This window comes from Dermacentor variabilis, unplaced genomic scaffold, assembly GCF_050947875.1.
Source record: "Dermacentor variabilis isolate Ectoservices unplaced genomic scaffold, ASM5094787v1 scaffold_12, whole genome shotgun sequence".
NCBI lineage: Eukaryota > Metazoa > Arthropoda > Arachnida > Ixodida > Ixodidae > Dermacentor > Dermacentor variabilis.
The window spans coordinates 38,561,698-38,576,864 of record NW_027460280.1 but is presented as its reverse complement, the minus strand read 5'-3'; the positions used below and the strand labels follow the sequence as shown (position 1 = coordinate 38,576,864).

At 41.0% G+C, this 15,167-nt stretch overlaps 1 protein-coding gene across 5 annotated transcripts in view; it reads left to right on the top strand.

Annotated features, from left to right (window-relative positions):
• Positions 1-1,377: 1,377 nt before the first annotated feature.
• The window catches only part of LOC142566150 (DNA polymerase lambda-like), a 65,171-nt gene continuing 51,381 nt past the window's right edge, over positions 1,378-15,167 (top strand). For 4 of the 5 annotated variants that reach the window (XR_012824985.1, XM_075676977.1, XM_075676975.1 and 1 more), the window contains exons 1-6: positions 1,378-2,109; positions 2,202-2,276; positions 2,340-2,447; positions 8,088-8,267; positions 13,905-14,033; positions 14,099-14,267. Coding sequence is in view for 4 of the 5 variants with exons in the window: in XM_075676977.1 (XP_075533092.1) it covers positions 1,672-2,109; positions 2,202-2,276; positions 2,340-2,447; positions 8,088-8,267; positions 13,905-14,033; positions 14,099-14,267 (1,099 nt within the window). In the remaining variant the exon portion in view is untranslated. The remainder of the gene's footprint in view (positions 2,110-2,201; positions 2,277-2,339; positions 2,448-8,087; positions 8,268-13,904; positions 14,034-14,098; positions 14,268-15,167) is intronic. The other variant, XM_075676976.1, reaches the window with a different exon arrangement.

The following is a 15,167-nucleotide window of genomic DNA, read 5'->3' as shown; positions in this document are numbered from 1 at the left end:
GTTCGATGTACGACTTTAGAAAAGTCAATGCACCTTTGGCGTCAAATGTTTATGACAACACTAAACCCACAATGATTCGGAATTGAAAATCTAAAGAAACATCCCTGTACTTAGATTTAGGTGCACGTTAAAGAACCCCAAATGGTCGAAATTTCCGGAGTCTTCCGCTACGGCTTGCCTCATAATCAGAAAGTGGTTTTGGCACGTAAAACCCCATGATTTAATAATTAATAAAATTTAAAGCACGACTTTGGAAATGTAAGTGCACCTTTAGCATCAAAAGTTTATGTGATCTTTATACCCATGAAGTTTCGGAATTGAAATCCATGCTCTCCGTAGATTCCGCGGCATCCGCGAGATGCCGCAACGAGCCCGCTCGCCATCAAAACGCCCTTGAAGCTTTGTGCTCGGATGGGGCTCTTTGCGTTATGTGACTCCAGGTGCGTGGGCGTTGCCACGAAATCCAGCCCGAGTTCACAATCTTCGAGCCGAAATGTCTTTTCGAGCGTGAAAAATACATTCTAGACAAAATCCAGAGCGATTTCCGGCGCCGGGGGTTGTTTTGGTCGGCGGTGCATGACAGCACAGAAAATTTAGGGGGGGGGGGGGGGGCTGAAGCCCCATAAGCCCTTTGGCTACGCCCCTGATATATATATATATATATATATATATATATATATATATATATATTATTTATTTATTTATTTATTTATTGCCCCCCACTCGAAAAATAGTTGTTACGCCACTGGCAGTAGACCTCGACAAAGGCCTCTTCGTCGCTAAAAGCAAGTATAAGCACGTAGGGAAACAGCAACTTGTACTGGTGTTTCTGCTGCGGTCACTACTGCTAGAGGGTACTAGGTCACTATAGTGTACCGCGTTTCGCTCTGCATGGCCCGCCATAACTATTTGGATGAGTCCGCTCTGCCCGACAGTTTTTTCCTAAATCAAAAGAAAATTAAGCTTTCTAACATTTTGTTTCACAAGCATTAATTAGCCTTTCATGACTTGTCGTGGCTAGCAGCACACATATATCTTCTCCCTCAGCGTCTGTCAACCCATGTCAAGCAAAGGCGCATAGTTACGTAAGAGAGGACACAGCAGAAAATTGGTTCTTTATTCCATGACACGGCGACCCTCAGTACCACCGGATCCTACAGAAGCACAGGTCATACAACGTAGATTCTGTGCTACCGGAGGTCGCCGAGGGCTGTTTTGAGACCACCTCCACTGCACCGCTTTCTGCCGAACATAGATCCCACAGAAGAGAGATCACGCAACAGCGATAAACAAATCGTAGTTAGCGCGCTTCGGCGACACGCCACCGCGGTCCCTAAAAAGTCCCTAGATGATTCTCTCCCTAGATGCCTAGGACATGATCACGTGAAATGGGGTGGAGAATCGTCGAAGTTTGTTCTTTATTTTATGGTATCGTCCGTTTTGTTCGCGGTTTCGTTCGTTCGGGCTCGGCGTCGTGGCATAATTAATATTGTAGTCATGCTTGCGATGGCTTTACGGGACATTGAGGAGGAGCAGCAATGGAAACAGTTGAAATTCGGTGGAGACATGTCACTGTTCGCGTGAACGGCTGTTGTCAGCATCGGTTTCAATGTGTTCGTAAGCGAATGTGCCCGACTGTGTGCGTCTGATCGTTGTTGTTATATCATTACAATGTTTTCAGGAGCTCGCATATTTATTGTGCCTACAGGCATTGGGGGCCCACGGGTGAACCTTTATAAGAGTAAAGTGATGGAGCACGGGGCCACAGTTGTGAGTGACGAAAACTTGGCCACACACGTAATCGTGGCGGAGTCGCTGGACGGAGACCGTATTTCTAAAATAGTGGACACAGCAAACTTACGTACATCCGTGAAAATCGTAAAATGTACGTGGTTAAGCGAGTGCTTCAAGAGTAGATCGTTGCTCGAAACAACTACGTACGAGCTGCACTGCAAGCCATCTCCGAGTGCTGTCACAATCTGCTGCCAAGATTCTAACGGCGTCCCTTCTAAACGGCCAAGACTTTTTCGTGAGCCTGCAGATCGTGTACCTCAGCCTGGTGTCTCTCGGAGCGCCGAATCCTCGATACTGCATCAAACAGCCGTTTCGGTACGCTTAACCCGCGCTTTTAAAGTGAAATGCTGTTTTAGAATGCATGCGTAATAAATATATATCGTTTTTTGCCGACGTTTTGTATGCAGGACAAGTGGGTGTGCGCAGTTGCCTCCACAGACGTTCCTGTGAATAAGAATTCCCACATAACTGACCAATTGGAGGTGATATGTGCTGCACAGACTATGCGTTAAGCCTCCTGACAGACCGAGGTTATTTTATTCCAGGCCATGGTTGAAACCTACCAAAGCACTAAAGACCACTGGAGGGCCCTTGGTTACGAAAAAGCCATCATGCAGCTCAAGCGGCATGCTACTGAGATCACGACATGGGAGGTAAAGGAGTATATAGGAGTATGATTTCTCAACGCACTGTTGTTTAACTAAAAGCATCAGATCATTAAATGGTATTACGGAATACCAGGCATAGTTTTCTTCATTCATTTCTAGTCTCATGTTCATCCTGATCTGTAATAAACACTGTTAACTAAACCACAACAGAGACACAAAAATCATAAATTATAGCAAATGTGGCTTAATGGCTGTGGTGTTCAGCTTTTGAACACAAGGACACAGGTTCTATTCCCAACTGTGGCAGTCGTATATTCTGATGGCAGAAAGCAAAAACGCTTGTGTACTACAATTTATGTGCACGTAAAAGAACCCCAGTTAGTGGAAATTGATCTAGAGCACCCCTACCAAAGCCAAAACAAAATGATGTTTCGAGACGCATCTCAAAACGGCATTTTGTTTTGACTGGTTGGTGACCTGCTTCTTCTCTCACAATTATCTTACCCTACCAGACAGTATTCCACCAAACTCTCAACTACAGGGTTTAATACACCATCAAGGAAGATACTTTGTGGGAATGTAAAGTTATGAGCGATATCAGAAACATAAGTCTGTTAAAGGGATCACTGTCATAAACATATATTTATCTTCTATGAGCATGAACTTATATGAAAACTATATAGTTAATACAAAAAAATACAGGACAATTTAACATAGAACATATTTTTAAAAAATAGAGCAAATTAACCCTTTCTGTACCAAGTGCCTATTGTTTCAGAAAACTGAAATTTCCTGAATTTTTTTTTAACTTGTTCATTGTGAACAGCTTTAATTAATGCAGTATAAGCAGTTCATTTGTTAATTTTTCATGTCTTGTCAATTATTTATGTTTTTCAGTTGCAAATAGTCAATGCCACAGAAACAATCTACATGAAGCACAATATTTCTTCGGAAAAGTCAACCGCGCTTTTGTTATCCTCCATGCAACACATCATTTCTGGCGCAGTATGGAAAGCAAATGGCAGAGGAGCAGGTGGCAAAGCATTTGTCAAGCCACATCCATGCAAGAGAGGTTGGCAGAAGTTCTAAATCTTCATCGCAATCGTTAGTACTAAGTTAAAGCTCTGAACATGATTCACTAGATCTTGCCAGGTCTAGTTGTTTACTTAAGATGCAGAAACATCCAAAAATGCCGTGATTCTGGAATTGAAAAGGCAGGCATATTGCTGCAGCCTCCTCACTCTGCACAACCATATTTAAATTGCAGGGGAGCCAGACTCCCGCTTCATTTCCAGCAACTGCACCCTCAGAAACTTTTCTAGGAAACTGGTGCCATTTAACCCCTTAACTGCCAAGATAAAAAATTTATCATAAGTGTGGATTAAAAAAATATATCCATATATTTTCTTTTCTTCTTCTTAATATCGTGCCAGGAATTCCTGTAGTGCTCTTACTGCTCAAATGTTGAATAAGAATACCAAAATGCATTGTGTATTATTTATGTGTTAAAATTTTAAGGTAGTGCAACCTTTCCTGGGACGAGTGAACTATAGTTAACTCGTTAACTTGAGTTAACGAGTTAATTTCATGATGCCACGGTCAGCTGGTACTAGAATTTCAAGACGGCATTGCCACCTGTCTCGCCTTTGTGCCTCTTCTTACAGTAAAAGTAATTTATTTTGTATTTTAGCGGAGTAGTTAATTACTACACCTCAAATGAATGAAACCGTAACTAAGCTGGCTTCAGAGGCAGCAATTGAAGTGGGAGGTAAGGCACCAAGACAACCAGTAGGCAAGCTCTCTCAAGTAACAAAGGACCTAATAAAGAAATGACAAAGACTGAAAGTGTCCATAAGATGGAATTCGCGGAACTGTCACAACTGATCAACAAGGCGAAAATAAGTGCTATTCGAAATTATAATGTGAGAAAGGCTGAAGAAGCTGTAAAAAAAAGGATGCAGCCAGAAATCAGTGAGAATAAAACTTGGCATAGGACAAACCAAGGTGTATGCGCTGAAAAATAAGGAGGCTAATATCATCAGCAATCTGGAAGGTATATTGAAAGCAGCGGAAGAATTCTTTGCTAACCTATACAGTACCCAGATGACTCAGGTTAACTCCATTCAAAACAGTAATGAACAGGATACAGAAACTCCTCCTATATTTAGTGATGAGGTCAGAAGGGCCTTGGAAGACATGAAACGGGGAGAAGTGGCAGGAGAAGATGGAATAACAGTCAATTTAATCAAAGATGGAGGAGACGTAATGCTCGGAAAACTGGCGACTCTCTGTACAAAGTGTCTATCGACTGTAAGGGTCCCGGAAAACTGGAAGAATGCTAACATTATACTGATCCACAAACAGGGAGACGTTAAAGAATTGAAAAATTATATGCCCATTAGCTTACTCCTAGTACTATATAAAATATTCACCAACATAATCTCCAATAGAATGAGGGCAACACTGGACTTTAGTCAACCAAGGGAACAGGCAGGTTTCAGGAAGGGATACTCTACGATGGATCACATCCATGTCGTCAATCAGGTAATTGAGAAATCCGCAGAGTACAATCAGCCTTTCTGTATCGCTTTTACAGATTACCAAAAGGCTTTTGATTCAGTAGTGATACCAGCAGCCATAGAGGCATTACGTAATCAAGGAGTACAGACCGCTTACGTAAATATCTTGGAAAGTATCTGCAGAGATTCCACAGCTACCTTAATTCTTCACAAGAAAAGTAGGAAGATATCTATAAAGAAAGGGGTCAGACAGGTAGACACAATCTCTCCAATGCTATTCACTGCGTGCTAGGAAGAAGTATTCAAGCTATTAAACTGAAAAGGCTTTGGAGTAAGGATCGACGGCGAACACCTCAGCAACCTTCGGTTTGCCGATGACATTGTTCTATTCAGCAACACTGCAGACGAGTTACAACAAATGATTGAGGACCTTAACAGAGAGAGTGTAAGAGTGGGGTTGAAGATTAATATGCTGAAGACAAAGATAATGATGAATAACCGGGCAAGGGAACAAGAGTTCAGGATGGCCATTTAGCCTCTAGAGTCGGTGAAGGAGTACGTTTACCTTGGTCAATTAATCACAGGGAACCTTGATCATGAGAAGGAAATTCATAGAAGAATAAAAATAGGTTGGATTGCATACGGCAGACATTGTCAGCTCCTGGTTGGAAGCTTACCGTTATCATTGAAAAGGAAGCTGTACAATCAGTGCTTTTTACCAGTGCTGACATAGGGGGCAGAGACTAGGAGACTGACAAAGAGGCTTGAGAACAAGTTAAGGACCACATAAAGAGCGATGAAAAGAAGAATGCTGGCATAACATTAAGAGACAGGAAAAGAGCGGTCTGGATCAGAGAGCAAACGGGTATAGCCAATATTCTAATTGACATTAAGAGAAAAAAATGGCGCTGGGCAGGTCATGTAATGCGTAGGTTAGATAACCGTTGGACCATTAGGGCTACAGAATGGGTATCAAGAGAAGGGAAGTGCAGTAGAAGACTGCAAAAGACTAGGTGGTACGATGAAATTAGAAAATTCGCGGGTGCTAGTTGGAATCGGTTGGCGCAGGACAGGGGTAATTGGAGATCACAGGGAGAGGCCTTTTCCTTCAGTGGACATAATATAGGCTGATGATGGTGATGATGAAATAATTTTTCTCTTTAGAGTTCCTTTAAGCCTTTGTGATATTTTGTCTTCTGTGTGATCTAAGGATGTGTTCTGTCATATCATTGAATTTGAAAGTTGTTACTGGCATGTTTAAATTGCATGTTCACATGACTGGCTGGGTATTGCAAATGTGTGTTCTGCACCAGGCCTTATCAACCATGTTTGATGAAAGGAAGGATAACAGAGTGAAAGCAAGGTAACTGCTACATCAGGGAGACATGTTGCAGAGCCCCTTTAAAGGTGTTCAACAGCCTGTGTGAGACGGCCGCAGCTCCTTTGAGATAACGCCTTCTTCAGATGTCTTGCTTATGTGGCAGGTGTGAGGGTCCTCTGAAGCTTCTGTTGTTCTTTTCTTTTAAAGCTTGTTCCACTGTGAATATTCTTGCAGTCTCTTATCTCAGTTCAGCGTTGCCCTTCTTAAAAGGCTGTTGCGTCTTTAGTGGAAGTCCTTCAAAGTTTTGTCCCAACTGCTTTACCTTATTGTGTATGATCTTATGAGCTAGCAGGTGTGTCTGCTACACAGTAAATGCCTGCTAATGAAATGGCCAGTCTCTAAGAATGTGGCTACCATGTTGGCAAGTGGTGCAGGAATGACTTAAACATGTTCGTAGTAAGAAGCAAACAAACACTGACACCAAGGACAACATAGGAGAAATGTCTTGTGCCTAATAAATGAAATAAAGAAGCGAAAAATTAATGGAAATGAAAATGGATGAAAAAGCAACTTTCCGCAGGTTGGGAACAATCCCACAACCTTCGCATTTCGCGTGCGATGCTCTACCAATTGAGCTACCGCGGCGCCGCTTCCCTGTCCACTTTCTTGGGTATTTATGTTTCCTAGTAGAGCCCTGGGAGTGTTAGCCAGCACCACCACTCGCAGACCTTGGTGGCGAATGGGGAACATCCTTTCTGCTGCAGGGTGTCATGAGAACGTGATCTTTTTGGGTGAAGGCAACTGGTCACTAAGGATGCAAACTTGTTCACGCAATTCTGTGCCACAATTCAGTAATTTCCCAATTTTATTGATACTGGAAGAGCTAACACCATTTTTAATAAAGTTTAACCCTCTTCTTGGATACAGTATTGTAGTGCAAATGAATTCTGCAGAAATGTGCAAGTGGAGGAAGTTTCATGAAAGGCAATATTGTCATCCATCCAAGAGCAGCATAATGCCACAAAATAAACCCAATACAGGATTCTTGGGAAAGAAGCTTTGAAGTTGAAGAAAATTTGTCCTGGTAGAGCAACTGCAACAAAAAGATGTTGGTCCTGGGTTCGATCTTCAGACCAGTTTGGGTTTCTCTTGTAGCTTTGTCCTACTCATGGGGGGATGATGATTTCTGCAAAAATGCCTTACCATTATCTATGTTACTGTGCTTCGTGTTGCTGATTAATTCAGCCTCACTCTGCAATCTGCCAGCCTCCTGGTCGGCTCAGATGGTAGAGCAAGCGCCCCGAAAAAAAGTTGGTCCTGGGTTTGACCTCTGAACCAGTACGTACTTTTCTTCCACTATGAAGCTTTATTTTTGAGATACCCATTTTGAATTTGTTTTGAAGCTTTGTGCTACTCTTGGGTGAAAGACAATTTTTCCTTTCATCAATATTATAGTACATGCCTATCTTGGTCCCCTTTATGCCTAATATGCACTGTTAGGTGTATGCTCTTGGTTTTTGAGACCCACTAGGCTTTCTTTTTTCTTAATCATGTTTATATATGATTTTTATTAAGGAACATGTTGAGCACGTGTGTATGTTTAGGCATTGAAACCACGTTCATCTTGGTGTGGGTGCTCTAAACTATTGAATACTGTTAGTGCCAATTTGAAATCACTGACATCATCAACTATCGGTACATTAATGTATAAAATAATGTTAGTATCAGCTAAAAATATTTGATGTCATCATTTATTTCCTGGCCGTATGCCTGTATATGTCTATTTAAAGCAGACTGCTACACCTAGTCGTAAGTTTCAGCTGATGAAACGTCTCTTCCATTTAGGAAGCGAGGGCCCTGCCTAATGTTGGGAAAAGGCTCGCAGACAAAATTTGGGAGATTGTTCAGCAAGGCAGGCTCCAAAAACTGGAGGAATTCCAAAGCCAGGAGCATCTTGTTGCACAGAACCTGTTCACAAAAGTCTGGGGTGCCGGACCATCAACAGCACAAAAGTGGGTCCAGCAGGTGAGTTCACAGTTTTTAAATAGCAGCATAATGGATGAATTGATGGCTAAATTTGCACAGTATACCCTGTACATTGTAATGTAATGCATCTTGTGCTTTAGTTAGCTTGTGTCAGCAGCAGTATTTTGTTTTGCTGAATGTGCACTGCAGTGCTTTACAGTCTGCACATGTGTATTCTCCACCTCTCCTAATAAATTGTCTGCATTTGCATATAATCTTGTCCCTGCAAATGGTAAACATGTTAATCAGAACCCAGGAAGCACGCAGCTAGCTAGTAGACATACATTCCAGCTTGATCTAGCTAAGGCCACAGCTAGTAGCCGTCTTTTGTAAGTTGTACGCTACACCCAAGCCTCTACAAGCCAGCTGGCAGCTCAGCTAATGCTCCTTCCACTTACGGCTAGTAGCCCCCTTGGGAAGCACTAATGTAGCTGCGGTGTAGACATTCAATGTCCAGGCTTGTTTCAGCTTCGCGAGTGATAGCTATAGTTAGCTCTACTTACCATGTTTTACAATCCTGGAAGGTTGAATTCTTATTTTACATGTCACTACAAAAGCGCGACAAAGGCAACAACCACAGTAAAGTTTTCACTTTGACTGGTCAGTGGCTTTCTTTTGCTAAGTTAATTCCCAACCAGATGAGCTGTTGACAAGCCCTTGATTCCATGCCACTGTAATATTGCACAAATATCAAATTGCTAGTCATTTAAAGAAGTAATAAATACAGTACAGCAAAATACTTTTTGTCAGGGCATAGCACCAGTACCGAAATAGTTATCCCAATGTTCACAAAGCAATGTATTTGTGCTCTATGTATTGTTCTCCCACTCCTTGTAAACTGCAAGACAACAGTTTTTGCCTAAGCTAGTGCAAGTATATGCATTTCTAATGATTCAATGGCATCAGCACTAACCAACTTTAATGTGTACCAAAGTTGGTAACGAAACATTATTGGAGGTTTTCATACAAATATGACATCTGCCGACACACATGTGGAGCAGAACAAGTGACTTTACATTATGCCCCTTTATTTTTAAGGACTTAAGATACAGCTTAAACAAGTTTAGTAGTTCAGCCTAAGTACACACTGAGTGCACATAATGCATTGCAGTCCACTCATTTTGTTCAGCCATTCTCAATGTTCAAGCACCATGCCTGTAAATAGTTCTCCATTTTCAGAGTCACAAAGGGCCATTGTTTTGTGATACTAGTGGATCAGTATTAGCATACTATAACATACCATGCATGCCGGCTATAGCAGTGCACTTAATAAGCGTGTCTGTCTGACATAGTGCAGCAAATCTACAATTCTATTTCCCTTGTTCCACTGCATGTGCATCTTATGCACCAGTAGGCTTGCACTGGCATGAAAATGCATGGATCCATATGCAAAAACCACATATAGCATTTTCATGACCAAATACAGCCAATAAATCCCACTATCACCTCAGGTAAACTGTACTCTAAACAGTTGCATATAGTACTAATGCCAGCAGACCTGAGTGGAACTGTGTGGTGAGTGCATGTTAAGCAAGATAAAACAGCATGCAGAAAGGCTGTTTCCTGTCTCTACACTGACACAACCTTACATAATTGCTCATAGATGCTTAAGGGAGCAGTAAAAAAATGCAGTTTATTTGATAAATACAAATGTGATTCGGTATGGTTACCATGGATATGACTAATAGAGTGGGTCCTTAGTAAATGCAACTTCTTTGCAGAGAATTTAGAAATCTTAATCGTCAATGCACCAAAAACAAAAAATTGTCTTGTTAAGATGGTAATTCAAATGTTTCTAAAATGGATACAGGAACCAATTAGCTTTTTTGAGAGCATCACTAAATGTAGAAGACTTTATTTTCCAATAAGGGGGGTGGGGGGGGGGGTCAAACAGTGCAGAGAAAGAACACGGACTTGGACGGGATTGTAAGCTTAAAAGCCAGCAAAGGGGCATTCGCAATGCTCTCTTGTATATATCTCTCCAGTAACCAATGTTAACTAAGCAACACTCTCTCTCTCTCTCTCTCTCTCTCTCTCTCTCTCTCTCTCTCTCTCTCTTGATTGGTAGGCTCAGTGGTTTCTACTATTCTGCATGAGTTAAATCAAGACATTAACAGTGTAAAACAAATTGTTCATCAAAATTATTACACTTTTTTAAAATCAGTTAATGCACCTAGAAGAAAGTCATTAAGGTAGTACTGGCGCAAAAACTTTGTGCCCCACTTTTTTGCTTCTTTAGTTAGTTGCCAACCCCATAATTATCACATGGAGCCTCAATTCCTTGAGCAGCACAAATAATTATTTCATCACAGTTTAAGCAGCTAGTTTAAAATGTACTCCAAATGCAGCACTATTTTGTACGTCAAGCAGGAGACTATTCACATCACCAAAACCATAGTTGGAATTCATGCGGTGTTACAAACAACTCAAGCATGAGATAGTTGGCTCAATACAGTAGTTGACAGTGATATAATGACCTTGTCGCTAAGAGCCATCAGATTGACCCTTCCAGTTGCATGTTTCTTTTTGAAATGCAGGAGGACTCTTTGCCCTGTTATCCTGTTAAGTGGTGAATGGTCTCTGTTTTCGCAGCATGGTCAGAGTGTACTTGTATGCGTCAGTTGTGTCTGGTACCATGATGCCGCCACATCGAGTATTGGTGACATGAATAGACTTCTGTTTCACATCAAAAGCCACATTACACTTAGTGCATGTTTTGAGCTGTAACACTAAAAGGTAATGTATTACTAATATTTTTCTCTTTTTAAACAAGTGATTGAGGGTCCATAGCATAATTACCGAGTTCACAGCTCTCCATTCTTGGTACTATAAAAACGAGACAATAATTTTGTGGTATACTCCTAAAAAAAAAAAACTAAGTACTCTCTCGTAAGCACAAACAATCACAAACTTATCATGATTGCTTTGATGTCAAATTCACATTGGATATTGTAAATTCTAAAGGGAAAGGCCATTTTCCTTGCTTGCAAATAACCCCACATAAGCCTCTCTTTCCAGATGCTGACAGCATTTAAACATTGCAATTTGGCAAGCTAGAGTTCAGACATATCTATAACTAAATTAAAAAGCTAGAGGTTCCCCGCCAATAAATGCAAACATAGCTCACTTTCATACATATGCGAAAAAACACAGTAAGAATTCTATGTAATCAAGGTTATAAAATGCATCACATTTACCTTTGAGGCGCAGACGACTCTCAAGTAGCACTGTTGTCAGCCAGTCTGCCACTGTTTTGATGGAGTGTGACAGCATATTAGCTCATGTTGGGTCGTTCCTAGCTGCCTCTGAAATTCAGAAAACATTGATCAGCTGATCTAGGTAACGCAAACGACAACTTAAATTAGAATAGCAAAATAATAGCACATTGGCTATTAACAGCCTTAAGCTGCACTGGCTTAAGTAAAGGAAACAGTTTAAATGTAATAGCTTACTATACAACAAACAAAATGGACCGTGTTTTAGCCTGGTTTCTTGTCTCACATTTATTGTCATTGAATTCTCTCTGCAGCCAAATTAACCGTACATTACTTCAAGCTCACATTCTATGATAGCTATGAATGCTTCATCCAAGGTTTTCCTCTTGCAGTGAGAAAGGTAGAATGTCATGTGAACAGTGATAGCTTACACAGAATTTCAAATGCGACCTCAGAGTGAAAACAGGTGATCCTAAAGAAAAAAAGATGCATATGCTTGGAATGACAAAAATGAAAAAAGAATTAGACTATATTGACTGCACACTACTCTGTGACAACACTGCAAGCAACACAGCTGTCTTGACAGTCACATGGGATAGCGCAGTGCAGAAACTATTCAGTAAAAACAAAATAAAGGCCAGCTGACAGTTAAGCTATATAAATAAATTTTAAAAAATAAATTATACTCATTCAACCAAAACAATACATGCAAAAGTAATTTAAAGTTCACCATGATTAGCTGATAGGCTTTTTACATTGCACACAGGAACATTGAAATGGCAAGCTTTATTTAGCTAATGTGTAAAAGTGATAATTTTTTTGCACTCAAACTAGCATGTGGTGCCCTTCAAATTTTTGAACTGTTTTAAATGTTCAATTTTCATGAAATGTTGCGTGTGTGCACCTATGAGCTGCTGATCTTGTTTTACTCCCTCGTGGCTTCCCTTGAAAAAGCAGTATAATTTTCTGCTCCTTTCTGTCATCATTGTACAAAAGAGACCTCAGCTGCAGGCGGCTGTTACCTGCAGTGACGACACTTGTTTGCTGCCTGCCGTTTGTGTTATTTGCATTGCCTTCATGTCTAATGCTGGAGTGGACACACTTCCATGAGCCAAATCTGGGGCCATTAGCAGTTTTTTTCCCGACTTGGAAGGTCAACATATGGTGTTGAGGCAACTTTCATGCGATATTCTTGTAGTTTCGTTTATTTTTCATCTGTAGTCGCAGCCTGTGACTGTTATTTATGCAGTCATGTTTGATTACAGTGCATAATAATTATACAGTATCGCAAACGCATATCAAGTCGGTACACACAGCTTCCGTCATAGCCTGAAAGCCATTAAGTGGAAGCTTGGGCGATCTGGTGGTACAATACCAACATGCTGTACAGCGCAAAAGATGAGGACAGAAGAAAGACAACATAGCACCTGTGTTGCATTCTTTCTTCAGTCCTTGTCTTCTGCACTGTGCAGACATGTCGATACTGAAAGCCATTACTACATTCAAGTTGCAAAGAGGCAAAAGGAAAGAAATGCTGGTAACAAGCCTAAAAAAACTTGCAATATGAAACAGGCTTTGTCAATAACTGCTTGAACATGACAATCCAAAACATTAACTGATGTTCATGCCATTCAACATGAAACATATATTTCCACAAGGTAGGAACCCTTCAATCATATAATACAATCTCTTACTGAACCGAAATAAAGCGGCATTGTTGCTGCCGTTCTTGCAAACACAATCCGAAGTTCTGCACTTGAAAACTCATATACGAACATCTTTTCACTTTAAAAGAACTTAATGGACAGCTACGTTTTTTGAACAGGATACATTTTATTTTTTACTCGCTCTTTATGTTGATATTAAATTGCGCACCCCCTTTGCAAGCTGCAAGTCAGAGCGTGCTATCAATGCGGTGCCATATTTGAACCAACGAAGGTGGAAGGTGCGCACTTCAGAACGTGCGTAGAAAATCTACAAAGAATCGCTTTCTGCATGTTCCATTTGTGGTGCTGATTACGCTACAAGAGTTTCATATGCCCTGCCAATGCAACTATCCCCTATCAACGCCACTATCCCCTCACCTTTTCCAAAGCATGCCGGCAGCTTCCACGCTCACAAAATTGACCGCGTCACCCCCTACCCCCCCTTCCACCCCCAAGTCATTGAGGGTTCCCTGTATCCTGGATGCCTTCAAAATGTCGACCCTTTTTCTAAGTAATTGTCTTCACAATGGCTAGAAGCGTATGGCTTGGAGACATCAAGTGCTAGCCATCTTGAAGATGTCTAAACTAATGCTTAACATAGCTCTAGCTGCTTCTAGCCTGCTCAAGCTGTATCAAGCTAGCTAGCAGCCAACTTGTGCTTCCTGGAAATGTGGCTGTACTCACACTCTCTCTTCCCTTTCTTTTTATGTTACAAGGGTTTTCGTTCACTGGAAGAACTTGCCGCCAAGGGAAGTCTGAGCAGTCAACAGAAGATTGGGCTCAAGCACTTCCATGACTTCCTTGACAAGATGCCTTATGCTGAAGCAAGGCTGATTGCAGACACAGTAGGTCTAGGAGGAGTGCGAGATACATCTTAATCACGAATGTTTTAACAATGTGCTAACTGCAGGTGAAGACAGCTGCCCTGTCGATTCAGCCTGGACTCGAGGTGATTCCGTGTGGCTCCTATCGCAGAGGAAGAGCCATGTGTGGCGATGTTGACATTCTGATCACACACCCCGACGGCAAGTCTCATGAGGGTGTGCTCTGCAAGATTCTACAGATCCTTCATGAAAGCAGTATGCTATTTCAATATACAACCTGAACCACCCATGTAAAATGGATGCACACATTAATAATGAAGAAGTCAGAAGAACAAAATGTGACATTTTTCAGCTTGCCAAAAGAAATTCATAACATGACATCATGGAATGCAGTGCAGCTGGAATATACAGGGAGTTTCAGCGAACACTTCCAAATTTTTTAAAGGTTGCCTGTGGCAGGTACCACAATTCTAATTCATGAGCTGGCCTACTCAAGAAGGCGGACATTACTTCAAAAAAAAAAAAAAGAAGTGCATATGACTAATTAACAAAATTCACTAATGAAGTTTTTAATGAATTACCTTATGAATTAGAAGTGGAGTTCGCGAGGTGGATCCACTTGGAACGAATTCTCAGGATGACACCATTTTCAATTTATTAATTCCCGAACGTTGTGGAGAAATGCATTGAAGCACAAAAGTAACTGGAACGCCAGTTCATTTCTGTGCAAAGTTCGGGAATTAATATCTCGAAACTGGTGTCAACCTGAGAATTTGTTCCAAGTGGATCTGCCTTGCAAACTCCACAGCTAGAATTTGTAAATTGCAGTATGGGCCATAAGGTAATTAGGTAGAAACTTAATTAGTAAATCTTTGTTACCTAATTAGCCGATTATGCATTTCAATTTTTTGTGCAAGTAATGTCCACCTCTTCTAGTAGGCCACCTCATGAACTAGAATTGTATCTGCCACAGGCAACCTTTAAAAATTATTGAAATTGTTTGCTGAAACATCCAGTATATGGTAGAGCAATTTGTTGCATTGTCATCACTTTAAGAAGAGGCGCTCTAATGTTTTATCAATTTAGTCACACTTAACGTTTTCCAACTCTTCACAGTGTGGGAATTATATATTCATGGAAAACACACTATAGGAA